At 42.6% G+C, this 22,253-nt stretch overlaps 2 protein-coding genes across 4 annotated transcripts in view; one reads left to right on the forward strand and one right to left on the reverse strand.

Moving 5' to 3' along the window:
* The first annotated feature begins 977 nt into the window (after positions 1-977).
* On the forward strand, positions 978-3,486 carry LOC110523969 (desmin). The gene is made up of 4 exons (XM_021603159.2): positions 978-1,616; positions 1,960-2,637; positions 2,882-2,926; positions 3,035-3,486. The coding sequence occupies exons 1-2, from the start codon at positions 1,127-1,129 to the stop codon at positions 2,634-2,636; spliced, it is 1,167 nt and encodes a 388-aa protein (XP_021458834.2). The 5' UTR covers positions 978-1,126; the 3' UTR covers position 2,637; positions 2,882-2,926; positions 3,035-3,486.
* A 1,315-nt stretch (positions 3,487-4,801) lies between these two features.
* The window catches only part of nop14 (NOP14 nucleolar protein homolog (yeast)), a 32,862-nt gene continuing 15,410 nt past the window's right edge, over positions 4,802-22,253 (reverse strand). For all 3 annotated transcript variants that reach the window (XM_021603156.2, XM_021603157.2, XM_021603158.2), the window contains exons 14-19: positions 20,214-20,367; positions 17,498-17,657; positions 15,290-15,437; positions 5,945-6,063; positions 5,238-5,393; positions 4,802-5,006 (exon numbers count right to left, since the gene is read on the reverse strand). In XM_021603156.2, the coding sequence (XP_021458831.2) occupies positions 4,904-5,006; positions 5,238-5,393; positions 5,945-6,063; positions 15,290-15,437; positions 17,498-17,657; positions 20,214-20,367 (840 nt within the window). In that variant the 3' untranslated portion in view covers positions 4,802-4,903. The remainder of the gene's footprint in view (positions 5,007-5,237; positions 5,394-5,944; positions 6,064-15,289; positions 15,438-17,497; positions 17,658-20,213; positions 20,368-22,253) is intronic.

Genomic DNA, 22,253 nt, shown 5'->3' on the forward strand with positions numbered 1-22,253 from the left:
AACATGTGGTATATCAATGTATTAATTCCTCATTTGGTGAAGACATGTCATCTTATATCCATGACTGTAGAGCCCTCACAGGGGACTGACAACTTGGGCCGGAGGAATCACACAGACACAGATAACACCCACATAGACACAGCACACATCTAGCTATGTAATACATAGCTAATGTTAGCTAATACAAGAGTATTACTTCACCATTTGGCCAACTAAAGTAATCTCATGTCCACGAATGAAGAGATGAAAATGGCATGACAGGAGGGGTTGTAGAAGGGATTTCAATGTGAATCGAGTGTGCGAGCGAACTGTAAAAACTAAAGAAACCAAATTGTCTCATGAAATTCAGATTTACATTTTTGACAGTTCAGATTACGACTTTTAAACATCTCCAAACATTTCAATAGTGCTCAGTTGCATGTGCTTTAGACCACTTTACTGACAAATAGTGGTTGTCCATAGTTCTAATATAGGCTTTTCTTACTGTGCACAAATAGAGGCAACTGAATCTAAAATATCAAGGAATAGATTTACTATCATTATAACCCTATTTGTCATAACACATTATCCACTGCAATGGTGTCTGACATCTTGATTGTGTGAGGGAGGCTACCGTGAAGCTGTGTCGGAAAGTCTTACAGGAAAATCTGTTGCCAAAGTACAGTCACTTCGTCAGTGTTTCCCAATGTGCTAGATGGCCTCCATACCCTCCCGAGTCCCTAGCGGTGCCCTAAGTAAGAGTGAAAAATAGCGGGCATACACCCTCATATCACTATTTCACACGGAGGCGTGGGCCGCACAAACTCCACCCGTCACCGCTACTAACAACGCAATGCTAGCTAGCTAATGAAGACTGTTGTGCTGCAGGTCTTTGGAAGAGAGTGATGATCCACATTTAAAACATGTCAAAACCCTGCGAGAGTTTCAAGGGAGTCCGAGACATTCTTTGTGACCCTATAAAAGACACTGGTCGATCTGAGAGACTGTCAGTACAGTAATAAGGTGGGCCAGCCAGCAAAGAGAGAGAACACAAGAGGCCTTCAAATCCTTTTGGTGGAACTGGAACTATACTCAAGAAACTAAATCTGATTCTAGAAGACACTTTGTAACACACTGAGAAGCAAACATGAGAGGAGCTTCCTATTCCCAGAAATCCCAGTCACTGCAGGTGAGTGGCTCTCGTAGCAGTACGCGGGTCCAGAGCCCCTCTCCCTCCCGGTGTCGCGGTTCCTCGTACAACAACCGTGGGCGGTCCGGGTACCAGGGCGGCAATATGTCATCTGCCGTGGAAATCGGCACAGAGATACACCAACAGCATGCCAACGAGAAGGAGGAGATGCAGGAGCTGAACGTGAGGTTCGCCGGCTACATCGAGAAGGTTCAGGCCCTTGAACAGAGGAACGCCCAGCTGACTGCAGAGCTCGCCGCCCTACAGGGCCGCTTCAAGGGAGGCCCCACCGGCATCGGAGAAGAGTATGAACTCAAGTTCAAGGAGATGAGGGAGCTGATTGAAGCTTTGACCAATGAGAAGGGAGCTGCTGATATCGAGAGGGGATACATTGAGGAGGAGGTGGAGGTGTGGAGGCTGAAACTGGAAGAGGAGCTGTCACTGAAAGGTATGGTAGCAGTCCCACACTGATCACTGGCTGGGGAGATCTACTGATCTCGATCGTCTTCCATATTGACATTATTGTATGATGATATAAACCAAATTTCCATGAAGAACGCAGGATTTCTAGCTATAATTTTATTCCTTGAATAATCAAAACGCCAAATTTGACTACACAATGTTTCTAGACATACCATTGGTTGATTGAGATTGCTTGTACTCGTAGGGGTGTATGATCAGCCAACGTTTTGTCTACATACACCAAGTGAACCTGATCGCAATACTATAATATCATTGTTGTTGTAATGTTTTAAAACATCTACTCACCTCCCCCATTTATCCATCTCCAGAGGAGGCAGAGATGATCCTGAGGGAGTTCCGTCAAGACGTAGACAATGCCACCCTGCAGAAGGCGGAGCTTGAAAAGCGTGTCGAACAGCTGGTGGCCGAGATTGAGTTCCTCAAGAAGCTTCACGACGAGGAAGTCGCCGACCTCATGAAACAGATCGAGGACTCCAAGGTGACTGCGGAAATTGACGGTGACCGCCCAGACCTGGCCGCATATCTGCGCAACATGCGTGCCGAGATCGAGGCTGTGGCGGCCAAAAACGTACAGGAAGCCGAGAAGTGGTACAAGGGCAAGTTCGAAACCCTCAAAGAGGTTGCCGGCAAGAAAGAAGAGCAGATGAAGTCGATTAAAGAAGAGATCACCACTTTCCACAACCAGGTGACAGACCTCCAGAACCAGATTGATGGGCTGAGGGCACGCAACATGGCCCTGGAGCAGCAGCTGGAGGACATGGAGATGGCCCACATGGATAAGGTTGGAGGCCTGGAGGGCATCATTGCCCAGCTGGAAAACCAACTCTGCGAGACCAAGCTGGAGATGGGCAAGTACCTGGCTGACTACCAGGAGCTGCTGCATATCAAGCTGAAGCTGGATGCTGAGATAGCCGTCTACAGGAAGCTGCTGGAGGGAGAAGAGAGCAGACTGGGGATCTCGGCAGGGAAAGAGCCAGAAGTTTAAGGTGGGTTGATCACCGATGGATGGGTAACTGTAGTGTCCTCAAAGTCTAAGTGGTGCTTTGATGTAGAGAAAGAGTTACAGAGAAAGTTATGTGACTGACTGGATGGCTTTATGGCTCATTGTGATGCTAAGGCTTACAGGAAAATATGTTGACATCAGAAAATGATTTGAATATTTACTTGCAACACTAAAGCACTGTTCACACTTTCAATACTGCATAACTGAAACATTTATTATATTTGTAGGTGTCCAAATATCATTCGAGACAGAGAACTTCAAATAAAAAAAAGGTACCGACCTTATTTAGAATTTCCATAGTCACTTTCAATTGTGCTGTGTACCACTCAGGCTATGTACCCTGATTCAATCCTCCATATGAAACCTACTTCTCCATGTAGGAGCGGTCAGAGAGAGGACCACCTCAGTGTGGAGACCCACACAGCTGCCAGAATGTCTGCCTGAGCACCCTACCGTATCTCCCACCCGGCAGCCCTCCCAGACTTAATTGCCCGTCAACTTCTCCCTCCACTACTCCAGCTCTTCCCGTCCAACCCTTTCAACACGCAGACCCTCAGCACCCTACCTTCTCCCCAAGTCCTACCCACCACAGCTTCCGCTCCCCTGACCAGCCCTCGTCATCGGTCGCTCCCATTCCTGCCTGACCCTGTCAACCTCTCTCGAACATTGGAGTGCCCTGCTACAGTATGGTTAACTCCTCAAACAAAAACATTCCCTTTATTTTAATTTAAACCTTGTGACTCACCCATTCTATGTAAGATAACTAAAGCTGTTTACATAAATGTATACCCACTACTACATATTAAATAAAGCTTAACTTGAGTGCATACAACTGCTGTGTTTTGTTTCTGGTAATCATTTTTAATCTCCTAATAGTTTTTGTCTAAAATGATGTCTGGGTTTGTCAGAGATGTAAAAGCTCCCAACCACTTTGTATTAGAATAACCAAAACCTGACTAGAAATTGTTACTGCACACTCTGAAATGTGGGGAAATACCAAAACCTTTCCACTCACACGAAATGAAAGCAACATAAATAAGGATGTTTATTACTTTGAACAAAAGCATATCTTTTTTTTTTTTTTAAACGTACATGGTAAGATTACACAAAGTCAACCAGGATGGTCTGTTAGAACAGGAATTACAAGATTGTTAGAATACTGTTACTGCATCAAATGCTTGTTTTATGCAACAGAATATTTTTTTTTTAAAGAACACCCATCTGTGTTTGAGGCCCACTTTCAGTCCAGGGAGATTTAACACGGACAGAATATTTACATGGTCTTTGGGTGATAAGCCTAACAAGACCGCATTCCATCGCATGAGTTAATGTTTCTGTACTGGGTACCAAGGGGAGAAGGCCCCAGGGCCAGAACCTGGTCTCAACATAATGAGAAGTTTTTACAGCCGATACTGTTTGCGGAGAATTATTAGTATCTTTCATATGAAGCCTAACCTTGTGACCCATTCCATACATCTGCTGTTTGTCATGAACTTCCAGGAGGATGGACTTTGCTATAAAACGCCGTGGCTCAAATCCGCTTGTTGGGCTCTCAACAAATTACCTAGGGGGGGGGGGGGGGGGGGGGGGGCTCGTTGACAAGCTCCATTACTGCAGGAAATAAATAAAAAAGTTGACTTGTTTTGAAATTTAAGTCTCACCTTTTGATTACAATAATTCCACAACAAGTCTCAGACTAGACATAACATAGTGAACATATATCCAGGAAACTCAAATGATTTTTGAAATGTTACGTTTGGTATGGTTGCACATAAGACAGAAGGTTACTTAAAGCAAAAACTAAAAGTAGGGTGGTTGGTTGGTTGGGTGTATAACGCAAACATCTAGCTCCCCAAAGGTTGCATGTTTGAATCTAACCACAGACAACTTCAGCATTTTGGCAACTTTCAACTACTTTGCATGTTAGCTAACCCTTCCCCTTAACCTTACTCCTAACCTTAACTCTAAGCCTAGCAAACACTAGCCACAACAAATTGGAATTTGTAACAAGTTTTGTAAATTAACATATTGTACATTTTGCAAATTTTAAACATTGTACATTTAGAAAATGACATATTGTACAAATATGTTATACAAATATAACATATGAAATGGATGATGATATCCACAAATTAATACAAATCCTGCACGTTGTTCTCAGCAATTTTATTTTGCAATGTTTAAAACAAAAATATAATAGAAAATACTACAAAGTTTGTAACTGACAATACAAAGCTGTTTTGAATAGGTCAGTGTCTGCTGTTCTTCCTTCTCTTCAGAGCCTTCCACTCCCCCTCCTGGGTGGCCAGACTGCCAAACAGCTCCTTCACCTTCCTCTTCCTCTCTGCATCCCTACAAACAGAGGGAAGAAAAAAAACATTAGGTCATCTGCACATGAAAAAAGTCCATATATTTTCAAGCATTTAAAAAAATAAAAGGTTAAGTGGGGGGTGAAAGGTGAAGGGCACAGAAGAGAAAGTGGCCAAGGCGGGGCTCAAATAACCGTCAGGAGTTGGCAGCGCTACCACTAGACCAGACTCTGGCATGTGTTATAGTGATAAGTGTACGTAATGTCATACAGACCTGCCCATGACCTCGTTGAGTTTCTCTCGGGCCAGGAAGCGGGTGTCTTTACGGATCTCTCTCAGAGCTCCCTTGAACTCTTTCTTATACTTGTGGTTCAACCTTTCCTTCTCCCTCTCCTCCTTTGTGTTCCCTCGCTTTTTCCCATAGTCCAGCCTGGAATTGAGAGGTTTACAAAATGGAAGGTGAAACTAAAGGGGAACATAGTTCTTTTGTACGCCAATTTTCATAGGCGTTTGTTATACATAAATTAATTTAGTCTCACACAATCTTTCTACAATATTTGATGTAAGCCAAATGGGTGCATGTGACACTACAAGGGAAAACAATCCATCGCTATCTTAATCAGGGGTGGCAGGAAGCCTAGTGGTTAAAGCATTGGGCCAGTACCCGAAAGGTTGCTGGATCGAATCCCCGAGTTGACGAGGTGAAAATCTGTCATTCGGCCCCTGAACAAGGCAGTTAAACCCACTGTTCCCTGGTAGGCCATCGTTTTTAAATAAGAATTTGTTCCTCAACTAACTTGCCTAGTTAAATAAAGGTTCAATAAAAAATTACATCTTAAGTGGGGTAATGCTACGCAAATAACGGAATTAAGATGAGTCTCACTCTACAATCTCGGATTGAAGATGACATTACAAGGGAATACAATCACTTTGTCTTCCTTTTTCTCCACACAAATAACTGAATTTAGAGGTCTCACTCACACTTCCACAATCTTTGGTGTGAACAGTTTGAGGGGAATGGGTTTCTTCTTCTGAAACACCAGGAGAGGACGTGATGTCAGTGAACCGGATATGGTCGCAAGGATTTCCCCATGAAGGTCCTGGGACAAGAAGATAAAAAAAAGTGCACAATATTAGAAAACCGGCCTAGTTACCCGGCCTAGAAGACTCATTTCAATAAGTAAAAAGTAAAAATGTCAATAGTAAAAAACGCTCCTATACAAAAACACCATGTGGTAGACAACTTGCAAGTAAACAAATCCTACATCAATTGCAACTAGTGGTGAAATAGTGAGTATTTCTGTGAGGGTGAGCAGCTGAACTGTGACAATGCTCCATTGTAATAAGCATCTTGCTAGCCTGTGTGAAGGTAAATGTATTATACTGCTTTACCACTATTCCCATCCCAAGATGGATAAAACAAGGACTCACTATAGTGAGGGGTAGTCCAAGTTGGGGGTCAATTCCATTTACAGTCAGTCAATTCAGGAAGTAAACTGAAATTCAAATTCTCCTTATAGAAATGAACCATGACACAGACCATGGGCAGGGTAGTTTACTTTCTAAATGTACCCTGTTATAGTTAGTAGTTAACAGTTCAAAATTGTTAAATCAGTAATTTAACTTTTAGGTTAGCCAAACTCAGTAAGGTAATCTGATTACTTTGATAACTTTACCCTTAAGAGGCATTAGAACAGAGGTAATTTTGCCCTGGGGCCGCATTCGGTCTTCGAGGCCCGGAGGACCGCACTGGAAATTGGTACCAGTCAAGGGTTTCTATTTATTTCTACATTGTAGAATAATAGTGAAGACATCAAAACTATGAAATAACACATATGGAATCATGTAGTAACCAAAAAGTGTTTTATTTTATATTTGAGATTCTTCAAAGCAGCCACCCTTTGCCTTAATGGCAGCTTTGCACAAGCTTGGCATTCTCTCAACCAGCTTCATGAGGTGGTCACCTGGAACACATTTCAATTAACAGGTGTGCCTTGTTTAAAGTTAATTTGTGGAATTTCTTTCCTTCTTAATACGTTTGAGCCAATCAGCTGGGTTGTGACAAGGTATGGTTGGGTATACAGAAGACATATCAAATAGGGCGAAGACCAAGTCCATATTATGGCAAGAACAGCTCAATTAAGAAAAAAGGAGAAACGACAGTCCATTACTTGAAGACATGAGGGTCAGTCAATGCGGAACATCAAGAACTTTGAAAGTTTCTTCAAATGCAGTCGCAAACACCATCAAGCGCTATGACGAAACTGGCTCTCATGAGGACCGCCACAGGAAAGAAAGACCCAGAGTTACATCTGCTACAGATGATAAGTTCATTAGATCTAACTGCACCTCAGATTGCAGCCCAAATAAAAGCTTCAGAGTTCAAGTAACAGACACACCTCAACATCAACTGTTCAGAGGAGACTGTAAATCAGGCCTTCATGGTTGAATTGCTGCAAAGAAACCACAACTAAAGGACACCAATAATAAGAAGAGACTTGCTTGGGCCAAGAAACACGAGCAATGGACATTAGACCGGTGGAAATCTGTCATTTGGTCTGATGAGTCCAAATTTGAGATTTTTGGTTCCAACTGCAGTGTCTTTGTGAGACGCATAGTAGGTGAACGGATGATCTCCGAATGGGTGGTTCCCACCGTGAAGCATGGAAGTGGTGGTGCTTTGCTGGTGACACAGTCGGTGATTAATTTAGAATTCAAGGCAGACTGAACCAGCATGGCTACCACAGCATTCTGAAGCAATACACCAATCCATCTGGTTTGCGCTTATTGGGACTATCATTTATTTTTCAACAGGACAACGACCCAACACACCTACCTCCAGGCTGTGTACGGGCTATTTGACCAAGGAGAGTGATGGAGTGCTGCATCAGATGACCTGGCCTCCACAATCACCAGACCTCACCCCAATTGTGATGGTTTGGGATGAGTTGGACCGCAGTGTGAAGGAAAAGCAGTCAACAAGTGCTCAGCATATGTGGGAACTTGTTATGGTATTACATTTTTGCACTATACCGATATCCAATATTTTCCTTGCCAAAAAAACAATACCGGTAACAGATAGTAAAACTTTTAGCGGCCATTTAAGCAGTTAAAAAGTTCACACACACAGCAGTCTAAGGCACTGCTTCTCAGTGCAAGAGGTGTCACTACAGTCCCTGGTTCGAATCAAGGCTGTATCACGTCCGGCTGTGATTGGGAGTCGAATAGGGTGGCACACAATTGGCCCAGCGTTGTCCGGGCCGTCATTGTAAAAAAAAAAGAGTATTATTTACTGACGTGCCTAGTTAAATAAAAAGGGTTACACTTACACCAAAAAGTTATTTTGTTGGCATTTACGCATGTCCCCGCTACCAGTAAGACATAATCAAAACCTATTTATTTTGCTGACTTGCGGTGCTGTTTCTTTGTTCAGCCGTTTCATTAGTGGAATTTGCAGTTCACCTTCAAAATAAGTGTAGCATAATTCTACTATTTGTGTTCATTTGCATCACTGTCAATGTCATATATTTATTTTGAAGGCAAACCGCAGATGCCATTATTGTGTGTAATCCTTATTGTGGCTAGCTTCACAACACATAACCAGGTCCGGTCGAGCCTCACTAGCCAGATAAAGTTAGCTGGCTGCTTATAACGTTAGCTTTGGGCAACCGTGTTAAGTAGCTGGTTGGCTATTTATTTTCATGATGTTCAATTTCAATAGGCGAACAACAACACTAACAAGGATTCCTAAATCATTGCTAAGAATAATGAAAATTACTGTAGTTTCTACTGGTCATTGTTTTCAGGCTGGTTGTGTTGGTGCTAGCTAGGTACCAAGCTAAAGCTAGCTACCACAGAAGTTGCGGTCGAACAAAATATGCTTTATTACCAACGCGGTATTGTAAACACATCGTTCGTGGACGGTGTTTCCAAACTTTTTGGTACAGCTTTGACAGTGCTACTGTATCTTTTTTGACACTCAAAAGACCCAAACAGCATTCCATAGTATGCATGTAGTGCAGCCAATAGCATTAATGTGTAACTCCGGTAGGGCAACATCTGAAAAATAGCACACTTGGTAGTGTGTACCGGTGCTCGACCAGTTGGTGAAAGCCAACATCGTCCACGACAGAGAACGGTTGATTGTCAAGGGCAATGAATTCCATTATCTTGACTTTAATGGATTTCGCCTTTGAGTTGCCTTGCTGAAATGTTCTCGCTCTTTCAAATGACTGCTCGACTTCTTGATCCACACACACACACACAGTAGACATTGTGGGCTAGGTTAGGAATGCCGTGTTGTACATGTAGCGCAACATTTTTACGTGGCGTCATTACGTCCTGAACCTGTGTTATATAGGTACGCACGGTAGCTTTGACATCGGTTTTTAACATCGCCGTTAAACTAGACATCAGGCCGATACCAATGTCGGCATTTTTTTAAAGCTAATTTCGTCCAATTCCGACATATCGTGTATACCTAGTGGGAACACCTTGTTGGAAAAGCATTCCAGGTGAAGCTGGTTGAGAGAATGCCAAGAGTGTGCAATGCTATCAAGGCAAAGGGTGGCTACTTTGAAGATTTGATTTGTTTAACACCTTTTTGGTTACTACATGATTTCATGTGTTATTTCATTATTCATTATTATTTTAATTAAGAAAACCCATGGAATGAGTAGGTGTGTCCAAACTTAACTGTTTTTGCAGCAATTGCAGACCTTTGTCATTCTATTTGTCAATTTGTTAAAGTAATCTGAAGAGATCTCACCCCATGCTTCCTGAAGCACCTCCCACAAGTTGGATTGGCTTGACGGGCACTTCTTAAGGTCAAGCTGCTCCCACAACAGCTCAATAGGGTGGAGATCCGGTGACTATATAATGGAGTGGCCAGCACAGACAGAATACCAGCTGACTGCTTCTTCCCTAAATAGTTCTTGCATAATTTGGAGCTGTGCTTTGGGTCATTGTCCTGTCCAAACTGGCTCCAATTAAGCGCCGTCCACAGGGGAAGGCATGGCGTTGCAAAATGGGGTGACAGCCTTTCTTCTTCAAGATCCCATTTACCCCAGACCATCACATTGCCTCCACCATGCTTGAAAGATGGCGTCAAGCACTCCTCCAGCATCTTTTCTGCATCTAACGAATGTTCTTTGTGATCCGAACTCCTCAAAATTAAGATTTGTCTGTACATAACCTTTCCCCCCAAATCTTCCTCTGTTCAGTGTCTGTTCTTTTGCACACCTTTTCTTTTTATTGGCCAGTCTGAGGTATGGCTTTTTCTTTGCAACTCTGCCAAGAAGGCCAGCATCCCGGATTCGCCTCTTCACTGTTGACGTTCAGACTGGTGTTTTGCAGGTACTATTTAATGAAGCTGCCAGTTGAGGTGTCTGTTTCTCAAACTAGACACTAATGTACTTGTTCTCTTGTTCAGTTGTGCACTGGGGCATCCCACTCTTTCTATTCTGGTTAGAGCCAGTTTGCTCTGTTCTGTAAAGTGAGTAGTACACAGCGCTGTACGAGATCTTCAGTTTACTTGGCAATTTCTCACATGGAATAGCGTTCATTTCTCAGAAAAAGAATAGACTGACGAGTTTCAGAAGGAAGTTGTTTCTGGACATTTTGAGCCTGTAATCGAACCCACAAATGCTGACGCTCCAGATACTCAACAGTATAAAAAAGGCCAGTTTAATTGCTTCTTTAATCAGAACAGTTTTCAGCTGTGCTAACATAATTGATAAAGAGTTTTCTAATGATCAATTAGCCTTTTAAAACGATAAACTTTGATTAGCTAACACAACGTGCCATTGGTTGCTGATAATGGGCTTGTACACCTATGTAGACATTCTATAACAAATCTGCAGTTTCCGGCTACAAGTCATTTACAACATTAACTTCTCTAGGGTAGAGGGCAGCATTTGGAATTTCGGATGAAAAGCGTGTCCAAATTAAACTGCCTTCTACTCAGGCCCAGAAGATAGGATATGCATATAATTGGTAGATTTGGATAGAAAACACTAAAGTTTCCTAAACTGTTAAAATAGTGTGCGAGTATAACAGAACTGATTTGTCAGGCGAAAACCTAAGAAAAATACATACAGGAAGTAGTTTTTTGTGTGTGTGTAGTTTTCTATTCAAGTCCATTACAGTATCCATTGACTTAGGACTCAAATTGCAGTTCCTTTGCCTTCCACTAGATGTCTTTAGAAATTGTTTCAGGCTTGTATCCTGAAAAATGAGGGAGTAAGAGCAGTCTGAATGAGTAGACCCTGCCGTGTCACAGAGCTTTTTCATGCGCCCGACCTAGAGAGTGCCTTTCTTGTTGACCTTTTATATTGACGACGTTATTGTCCGGTTGAAATATTATCGATTATTTAGGCTAAAAACAACCTGAGGATTGATTATGAACTACGTTTGAAATGTTTCTACCAACTTTACGGATACCATTTGGATTTTTTGTCTGCCCGTTGTGACGGCGTTTGAGCCTGTGGATTACTGAAGAAAACGCTCAAACAAAAAGGAGGTCTTTGGATGTAAAGAGAGACTTTAGAAACAAAAAAAACATTTATTGGATAAATGAAGGTCCTCGAGTGCAATCATATGAAGATCAAAAGTAAGTGAATAATTTTCTCTCTTTCTGACTTGTGTAACTCTTCTACTTGGCTGGTTACTGTTTGTAATGATTTGTCTGTTGGGCTATGTAGTTGGATTCACAAGAAGTTCATCTTTAAACCTATGTAAAATAGTTGCATCTTTTCTGAATTATTATAATGAGTATTTCTGCATTTGAATTTGGCACTCTGCAATCTCACTGGATGTTGGCCAGGTAGGACGCTAGCGTCCCACATACCCTATAGAGGTTAACAATGTCTACACTGTATTTCTGATCAATTTGATGCTATTTTAACGGACATTTTGTTTAAAAAACAAGGACATTTCTAAGTGAACCCAAACTTTTGAACAGTTGTGTAAGTGTGTGATATATATACAGTGCCGTGCGAAAGTATTCGGCCCCCTTGAACTTTGCGACCTTTTGCCACATTTCAGGCTTCAAACATAAAGATATAAAACCTGTATTTTTTTGTGAAGAATCAACAACAAGTGGGACACAATCATGAAGTGGAACGTCATTTATTGGATATTTCAAACTTTTTTAACAAATCAAAAACTGAAAAATTGGGCGTGGAACATTATTCAGCCCCTTTACTTTCAGTGCAGCAAACTCTCTCCAGAAGTTCAGTGAGGATCTCTGAATGATCCAATGTTGACCTAAATGACTAATGATGATAAATACAATCCACCTGTGTGTAATCAAGTCTCCGTATAAATGCACCTGCACTGTGATAGTATCAGAGGTGCGTTAAAAGCGCAGAGAGCATCATGAAGAACAAGGAACACACCTGGCAGGTCCGAGATACTGTTGAGGTGGGAGACTCTGTCCATAGGACAACAATCAGTCGTATATTGCACAAATCCGGCCTTTATGGAAGAGTGGCAAGAAGAAAGCCATTTCTTAAAGATATCCATAAAAAATGTTGTTTAAAGTTTGCCACAAGCCACCTGGGAGACACACCAAACATGTGGAAGAAGGTGCTCTGGTCAGATGAAACCAAAATGGAACTTTTTGGCAACAATGCAAAACGTTATGTTTGGCGTAAAAGCAACACAGCTGAACACACCATCCCCACTGTCAAACATGGTGGTGGCAGCATCATGGTTTGGGCCTGCTTTTCTTCAGCAGGGACAGGGAAGATGGTTGAAATTGATGGGAAGATGGATGGAGCCAAATACAGGACCATTCTGGAAGAAAACCTGATGGAGTCTGCAAAAGACCTGAGACTGGGATGGAGATTTGTCTTCCAACAAGAGAATGATCCAAAACATAAAGCAAAATCTACAATGGAATGGTTCAAAAATAAACATATCCAGGTGTTAGAATGGCCAAGTCAAAGTCCAGACCTGAATCCAATCGAGAATCTGTGGAAAGAACTGAAAACTGCTGTTCACAAATGCTCTCCATCCAACCTCACTGAGCTCGAGCTGTTTTGCAAGTAGGAATGGGAAAAAATGTCAGTCTCTCGATGTGCAAAACTGATAGAGACATACCCCAAGCGACGTACAGCTGTAATCGCAGCAAAAGGTGGCGCTACAAAGTATTAACTTAAGGGGGCTGAATAATTTTGCACGCCCAATTTTTCAGTTTTTGATTTGTTAAAAAAGTTTGAAATATCCAATAAATGTCGTTCCACTTCATGATTGTGTCCCACTTGTTGGTGATTCTTCACAAAAAAATACAGTTTTATATCTTTATGTTTGAAGCCTGAAATGTGGCAAAAGGTCGCAAAGTTCAAGGGGGCCGAATACTTTCGCAAGGCACTGTATGCAACATGTAAAGTGTTGAACTGAAAATACAAGATCCCTGAAAAGTTGTGTATGGAAATTATTTCACTCAAATTTAGTCCACAAATTTGTTTGCATCTCTGTAAGAGAGCATTTCTCCTTTGTCAAGATAATCCATCCATCTGATAGATGTGGCATATTAAGAAGCTGATTAAACAGCACGATCATTACACATATGCACCCACAACACAATTCCACAGATGTCAAGTTCAGGGAGCGTGCAATTGGCATGTTGACTGCAGAAAAGTCCACTAGAGCTGTTGCTGGAGAATTTATTGTTAATTTCTCTACCATAAAGTTGTTTTCGAGAATTTGGCAGTATGTCCAACCGGTCTCACAACCGCAGACCACGTGTAAGCACGCCAGCCCAGGACCTCCACATCCAGCTTCTTCACCTGCAGGATCGTCAGACCAGCCATCTGGACAGGTGATGAAACTGTCTCAGGGAAGCTCATCTGCATGCTCGTCGTCCTCACCAGGGTTTTGACCTGACGACAGTTCTGCTCACCTTCGATGGCCATTGGCACGGTGGAGAAGTGTCCTCTTTACGGATTAATCCTGTTTTCAACTGTACCAGGCAAATGGCAGAAAATGTAAGGCGTTGTGTGGAGCAGTTTGCTGTTGTCAACGTTGTGAACAGAGTGCTTCATGGTGGCAGTGGGGTTATGATATGGGCAGGTATGAGAAATGAAAATCCACAATTGCATTTGAACTATGGCAATTTTAATGCAGAGATACAGGGACGAGATCCTGAGGGCCATTGTCGTGACCTCCATCCGCCGCCATGCCCTCACGTTTCAGCATGATAATACACGGACCCATGTGGCAAGGATCTGTAGACAATTCCTGGAAGCTGAAAATGTCCCAGTTCTTCCAAGGCCTGCATACTCACCAGACATGTCAACCACGGAGCATGTTTGGGATGCTCTGGATCGACGTGTATGACTATTTATTATTTCATTTTTTCTACTCAAAACCCCCGCGGGCCAGATTGGACCCCCTGCATTAGAATTAGACAAGGAGGATCCATCAAACATGGTCAGACCCACTTAGGTGGAACAAACTTACATTTGCAACTATTGGGCCTCCCGGGTGGCACAGTGGTCTAGGGCACTGCATTGCAGTGCTAACTTTGCCACCAGAGACTGTGGGTTCGTGCCCAAGCTCTGTCGCAGCCGGCCACGACCGGGAGGTCCATGGGGCAACGCACAATTGGCCTAGCGTCGTCCGGGTTAGGGAGGGTTTGGCCGGTGTGGATATCCTTGTCTCATCGCGCACTAGCAACTCCTGTGGCGGGCCGGGAGCAGTGCACGCTAACCAGGTCGGCAGGTGCATGGTGTTTCCTCCGACACATTGGTGCGGCTGGCTTCCGGATTGGATGTGCGCTGTGTTAAGAAGCAATGCGGCTTGGTTGGGTTGTATTTTGGAGGACGCATGGCTTTCGACCTTCGTCTCTCCCGAGCTCGTACGGGAGTTGTAGCGATGAGACAAGATAGTAACTATTAACAATTGGATACCACGAAATTGGGGATTTAAAAAAGTTACCCAAGAACTAATCTAGTTTTACTAGTTTTCAAAAGTATTCATATTTTTTCTGCTAACAACTGATTAGTTAGTTTTTTTTGTAATCAGATGTAAAAACTCCAGGGTTCACTGCCCAGTGGAAGGCATGCAAAGCCATCAACCTTCTAACTGTTACTATTAAATAAGCCTTGTAAGTGTTTCAATGACAGATGAAGGGAATGAACATGCTCAACTATCCTCTTGAAAAAAAAACTAATTAAAACAGTGCTTGATTGACTAATTTAACTAATCCCTGATTTGTAAACCACAACACTTTGTCATGGTCTTCAAATGTTTTACTGCAGCAACATTTGCCCAGGGCAGCCCAACTAAGTTGTCTTTGGATGACACTACAGTTCCACTCACCTGTAATGCTGCAGGATACGTTTTGATTGGAAGATGTTTGGAGAGCAGGGTTGTGATTGGCTGAAAGATGTGCGAGTAGGAAGTGAGTTCTCTGTAGAGTGAAGAGCAGTGTTTCAGCAGGTCCATACAGGTGGCCACAGCAGACAGTCTGGGGGGGGCATCATTAAGACAGAAGACACTGGTTAAATGACCACACTCAGACCCACAGAGACACATGCAAAAACACACACATGGACACACACTGACTCTGTTTATTATCTATGAATAGTCATTTAAATAACTATACCTACATGTAAATATTACCTCAATTAACCTGTGCCCACAACCATCGACTCGTTACCGGTACCCCCAGTATATAACCTCGCTACTGTTATTTTACTGCTGCTCTTTAATTATTTGTTATTTACTTATCTATTTTTTTACCTAACACTTACTTTTCTTAACTATTGTTAGTTAAGGGCTTGTAAGTAAGCAAATGTGTAAATGTGTTATTTATTTTTGCAAACTTAAAAAAAAAAATGTTTATGCTTTGTCATTGTGTGTAGATTGATAACGGGGAAAAAACTTTCGTTTTTAAGTTTAAGGCTGTGATGTAACAAAATGTGGAAAAAGTGAAGGGGTCTGAATACTTTCCAAATGCACTGTACAGCCTATTGGCGCACCTGATAACGCACACCCAACTAGGACAGGAGGTGCTACTGAACTTGAAGCAGCGAATGATGTGTGAATAGTGCGACAGAGGTGCTTTTAATATAGTTGTTTGGCGAACGCATAGCCTACAAAACAGAAAGACGACCGTTTCCAAGTTGCCTAATAATGTTTCATCCCAAAGTTGCCTGTCTGCGCGTGCTAGTGATATGCGGATCAGCTGTTTGTTCACCCACACCCACCCACAATTTCGAATTACCCATTCGCAACTGCCTGACGATATGTGATAGTGAAAATCTGAGCTCTGCACAGACCCTAAACTGCAAATATAGTAAATGTGTTGTACAGTCAGAGATGGCAGAACAATTTATGTCTTCTTAGTTACGTCTGTTTTCGCTTATCATTTCCGACATTTAGGTAGGCTATTTGTAAGTCCACTTGTCTATAATTAGATAGCCTATATGCTGCTTCTCTTCTGTCATTAATTGTTGCCCTAGAAGACAAAACAATTGCCCACCAGAATGTCATAAATTGACCGAATAAATGCTGCAATCTAGTTGACATTGGTAAGGTTAGTTTTTTCTTTCATCTCTGCTTCTCTCGCCCAGCATTGACATTTAGAGAACGGGGAGAAAATGCTAAAAAAAAAAAAAAAACAGGAAAGATTTCGCCAACATTTTCTAATGACATCAGCCTGACCAGTTAAGGATATTAAACTGCTTGGATGCATATTTTGTGGTTGAAATACTATCCGCTTCTATGATGCTGATAAAGATAGCTCCTTTTTTCCATAATTTGAAAATAAATAAAAAATGTATTTTCCCCCCTCATTTTGTCTGTCATAGTTGAAGTGTACCTATGATGAAAATTGCAGGCCTCTCATCTTTTTTAAGTGGGAGAACTTGCACAATTGGTGGCTGACTAAATACTTTTTTGCCCCACTGTATATATATATTTTTTTATTTTTTAAATTTGCAATGAAATGTGTGGTTTGTTTTGTGTGTGTGTGTGTGTGTTGGTTTGTTTGGGTTCCTGCTGCCCCTCTGTATGTATAATTCTGCGGGCTTAAATCAGATAATGCAAGTCATCACAAGATGCCAAGCGCTTCAAGCCAAGCCTCCTCTTCCACCCTCTCTCCCCACACGCAAAATTTTAGTTGCATCTCGCGCCGGACACTTGTCTTCCCATGTAAACAACTCGCTGATCTATAGCGTGCCCGCTCCATATCAAGCTGCTCTTTCCGCAATGCATAGCTGGTGAAGTAATTTAATGTTGAGCTAAATGTTGTTGTTTAATATTAAAACAATTTGTTTTTTTTTGGTTCAGGACTTAATTGGAAAATGATTTGTTCCAACCCTTGGTTTTATTACGTGTTTTTTTTTTTACATATAAAATATGTCTTGACTGCGACAAGGGCTCGATAAATGAGTGTCTAGTCTGCTGAATTAACCAAAAAAAGTATATGCCACTGCACAGCTGTAGGCTTCTACGAGCAAGCAACACTGCTTAAGGATCGGACCCTTTTTAAAAAAAAAATTGGTGCTCAGCTCTCTATCTTACCTGTAGTGGTCTGTGTCCAGGTCAGTGGTCAGTGTGAGTGTCTGGGTGGCAGACAGAGGTAGGGTCTTCTTGCTCCATGTCTGGCTGGACTCAGGGTCTGACAGCACCAGCAGGTCACTAACCTTACCATTCTGCCTGAAGGGTGGCACCACTGAGTAACCTGGCAGGAACACAACACAGCAGCCAGTCAAGATAGGGCCCTAGGTGTCACACTGTCTACATCAGTGGAGTCTGCTGAACAGCTCTTAGTAATGGCTGGAACAGAGCGAATGGAATGGCATTAAACACATGGAAACCACGTTTGATGTATTTGATACCATTCCACTAATTCCTCACCAGTTATTACCACGAGCCCATTCTCCCCAATTTTGGAGCAACCAACCTCCTGTGGTCTACATGTAAAATAAATACAGACAGGGCTCCAGTCTTTTACATGACAAATAAACCCACTAGAACAACTACGGAGGAGACATACTTTTTTAGAATAACAAGCGAAGTGGAACAAGGCAAACAAAATATGCGTAACAGCATGATTTATTTAAATTCCACTAAATCCAATCAGCATCAACGGGAATTGAGATCTTGACACCTAGCAGAGGTTAGCTTTCATTCTGCCGATGACTTGGCATGGCGGTGAAACTATTTCACAGGGCACCACTACTGCCATGGTGCCCCGAATGCACTCTACAGCATCGTGCAGTATCATACTGTAGCTGGCAGAAACACAGAGGCAATCACAAACAGGTAGGTGGGCAGGCAAACGTTTTTGGTTATTTAGAAGTGTTCATTCAGACCTCTGCCCACATTTATTTGAATATTCGAACTGATATTAGTATTTAACATCAAATCAACATTTATTGGTTGTGTACACAGTTTAGAATACATTAGCCCCTAACAATGCAGCGGATTTATATATATATATAGCCATTAATTCCAATTATCCTCATATATATATATATATATATATATATATATAATGCTTTATGTCGGAACAAATCCAATGAATAACCCAAATAGGACTGTAGCAAAGTATTTCAAACGCAATCTACACAAATATACACAAAATATACTAAGAATATGTACAGCAGTAGATATTAGAACGAGCTATGTCAAGAATCCAATATATAAATAAATGTGGTGAGTTTAAAGTTGAACTAAAATGCACAGTAAGTGGTAGAATGAACTCAGTCGAGAATACAGTATTTAAATACACAGTACAAAACCCCCATGGCAAAATTTATAAAATTGCAGGAAATTAGCATCCGGACCAGAGTCCACAGCTTAAGTGGCTAAGGCCCTTGATCTTTCTGGCCTTCCTGTTACACTGGGTACTGCAGATGTACTGGAGGGCAGGCAGTGTGCCCCCGATGATACGTTGGGCGGACCGCACCATCCTCTGGAGAGACCTGCGGTTGCTAGGAGTGGAATTGCCGTAACAGGCAGTAATACAGCCTGACAGAATGCTCTCGATGGTGCATTTGTATTAATTTGTGAGGGTCTTCGGGGCAACGCAGAATTTCTTCAGCCTCCTGAGTTTGAAGAGGCGCCATTGCACCTTCACCACACACAGGTCCTCTGGAACTTGAAGCTTTTGACTCTCTCCACTGCGGGCCTGTTGATGTGGATGGGGACGTGCTCACTCTGCTGTCTCCTATAGTCCACGATCATATCCTTTTGTTGACGTTGAGGGAGAAGTTATTCTCCTGGCACCACTCTGCAAGGGCTTTCACCTCCCCTCGGTTGTTGTCTCGTCGTTGTTGGTAATAGGGCTTACCACTGTTGTGTAGTCAGCACACTTGATGATTGAGTTGGAGGTGTGCACGGTCATACAGTCATGCGTGAACAGGAAGTGCAGGATGGGGCTGAGCACACATCCCTGCGGGGCCCACATGTTGAGGATTAGCGTGGCAGAGGTGTTATTGCCTACCTTCACCAGGTCGGCCCGTCAGGAAGTCTAGGACCCAGTTGCACAGGGAGGGGCTCAGACCCAGATCTTTGTAATAAGCTTTGATTACTTATTGAGTATTCATTTTTGAGAAATAAATTATATGCCTATTTTAACAATGAAAAGGCATTGCCTAAATGAAATGATCCATGTTACATACATAACTAATTTGCTTCCAGGGCCGAAACACATCTGGGTTTTTTTTCTACCTGGTAGTTAATTGCACTCACCTGGTGTCCCGGGTCTAAATTAGTCCCAAAAAGAAGGAGAGGATGAAATCCAGAACGGTTTCGGCCCACCAAGCCCGGAATTGGGCAGCCCTGCTCTATACTGAAGTGGACGGGCAGGAAGTGTGCCCCCGGGTTTATTGGGATCAGAATCACTGGTCACTCGCTGACCAGTAATCCCCTCTCTCGCTTCGTCTCACCTGCAGTGGTTGCAGAGCACAGTCGCTCCCTCGCGCAGCAAGTGCTCAGGTTAAAAACATAGCCAAATAATATTTTAACATATTTCGAACAGCACCCAAAAAATCCTGACATTGGGTGTGGCTGCTTATGGTACTGTGCTGAATACCGTGAGAAGGCAGGGACTGAGCTGGATTGGGGTCAATTTCATTTCAATTCAGGAAGTAGCCATTAATTCCAATTATCCTCATAAGACCTGACTGAATTAAAATGGAAACAACCCCAACCCTAATGGAGAAAACTAATAACCAGTTAGGCCTAGTTGATGAGGAGATATGACAGTAGCCCATTAACAGAAAGGCCGTACCTGTAGAGGTCTTATCTTGCACGGCCAGGTGTAGTACTCCCAACAGGAAGTTGATGAGCTCAGGACAGAACCTCTTGGAGAAGGAGATGTACTCCACCGCCAGACAGCACAGCACCAGGCCTGATGTCACATCCTCTAATGACATCACGGGACACTGATGACATCACACAAACACAGGGAAAATAGGTCAAATTTAGGCATAAATCACCACCTCAAAACTACTTTGCCTACTAAACATAGTGTGTGTGTGTAAATGCATATGTACTAACAATCTTCAGAAGGGGACAATAATGTGCTTTCAATCCTTTTTCCTTCTCTATGACCTTGTGACACTTCTGTGCATCCTCAGCTTTTTCTGAAACAAAGCCATTAGCTTCAACTAGCTAGCCAGTCTGCTTTCTTTTTCTAGTGTGTGTGTGTGTGTGTGTGTGTGTGTGTGTGTGTAAATGCATGTCTGCGCGCGAATCACGTTGAGAAAGTAACTCAGAGGTTCTCTAGCCTGTTTTCACCATTCGCATAGCAACAAACTCATTGTTGGCATGTAGATGTTACATAAGAATACAACTTCATATTTTCCCCTGGAAAGGTTTGCTTTGACATCACCACCATATTCAACACTAAGAAAGGACATGACTCCACAGGTCAAAAGCTTAGTGAAAATGCAGGCATGTAGCAACAGAAACAGTGTGTGTGTATGCATGCATGTTCCTTTCCATTGAGCAAAATCTGGAGCTGAGCTATCTACATAAACACCATGATTAAACAAAGGGTTGGTGGCAGGAAGGAAGGATAAAGCCCTCTTCTGCAGACCCGGGTTCAACTAGTACTTTACATTTTTCAAATAGTTTGAGCATTTGCTCTAACCTGCCTAGAGTGCCAGATGGGCAGGGTTAGCAGCTTTGGGAATATTCTAATGATCCGTTAAGACAGCCAAGTTGTCAGGATGAGTTGAACCGCAGAGTGAAGGAAACGCAACCAACAAGTGCTCAGCATATGTGGGACCTCCATCGAGACTGTTGGAAAAGCATTCCAGGTGAATGCTGGTTGAGAGAATGCCAAGAGTGTGCAAAGCCATCAAGGCAAAGGGTGGCTATGGCTTTGATATAAAATATATTCTGACTTGTTTAAAGCTTTTTTGGTTAAAACATGATTCCATGTGTGATATTTCATAGTTTTGATGTCTTCACTAATATTCTACAAAGTAGAAAAAATAAAATAAAAACCCTTGAATGAGTGGATGTTATACAACTTTTGACCGGTAGTGAGTGTGAGTGTGTATTCTAAAATTGATTTCCCCCTTGTCAATCTACACACACTACAACATAACGACAAAACCCATAAAAAAAATTGTTTGCAAATTTATTAAATACGAAAAACTGAAATGCCACATTTAGATAAGAATTCAGACCCATTACTCAGCACTTGTCGAAGCACCTTTGGCAGCGATTACAGACTCTAGTCTTATTACATGTATTTGGGGACTTTCTCCCATTCTTCTCTGCAGATCCTCTCAAGCTCTGGCAGATGGGGAGCATCGCTGCACAGCTATTTTCAGGTCTCTCCAGAGATGTTCGATCGGGTTCAAGTCTGGGCTCTGGCTCAAGGACATTCAGAGACTGCACTGTCTTGGCTGTGTGCTTAGAGTCATTGTCCTGTTGGAAGGTGAACCTTTGCTTAAGTCTGAGGTCCTAAGCACTCTGGAGCAGGTGTTCATCAATGATCTCAGTACTACGTTCATCTTTCCCTCGATACGGACTAGTTTCCCAGTCCCTGCCGCTGAAAAACATCCCCACAGCATGAGTCTGCCACCGCCATGCTTCACCGTAGGGATGGTGCCAGGTTTCCTCCAGACGTGACGCTTGGCATTCAGGCCAAAGAGTTCAATCTTGGTTTCATCATACCAGAGAATCTTGCTTCTCCTGGTCTGAGAGTCCTTTAGGTTCCTTTTGGCAAACTCCAAGCGGCTGTCATGTGCCTTTTACTGAGTGGCTTGCGTCTGGTCACTACCATAAAGGCCTGATTGGTGGAGTGCTGCAGAGA

This window comes from Oncorhynchus mykiss, chromosome 5, assembly GCF_013265735.2.
Source record: "Oncorhynchus mykiss isolate Arlee chromosome 5, USDA_OmykA_1.1, whole genome shotgun sequence".
In the NCBI taxonomy this organism is placed as follows: Eukaryota; Metazoa; Chordata; class Actinopteri; order Salmoniformes; family Salmonidae; genus Oncorhynchus; species Oncorhynchus mykiss.

Excerpts from the sequence above, each read along its gene's own strand:
- LOC110523969 (XM_021603159.2), top strand. The coding sequence starts at position 1,127 with ATGAGAGGAGCTTCCTATTCCCAGAAATCCCAGTCACTGCAGGTGAGT. Across the intron at positions 1,617-1,959 it reads AGAGGAGCTGTCACTGAAAG|AGGAGGCAGAGATGATCCTG; the intron begins GTATGGTAGCAG and ends ATCCATCTCCAG.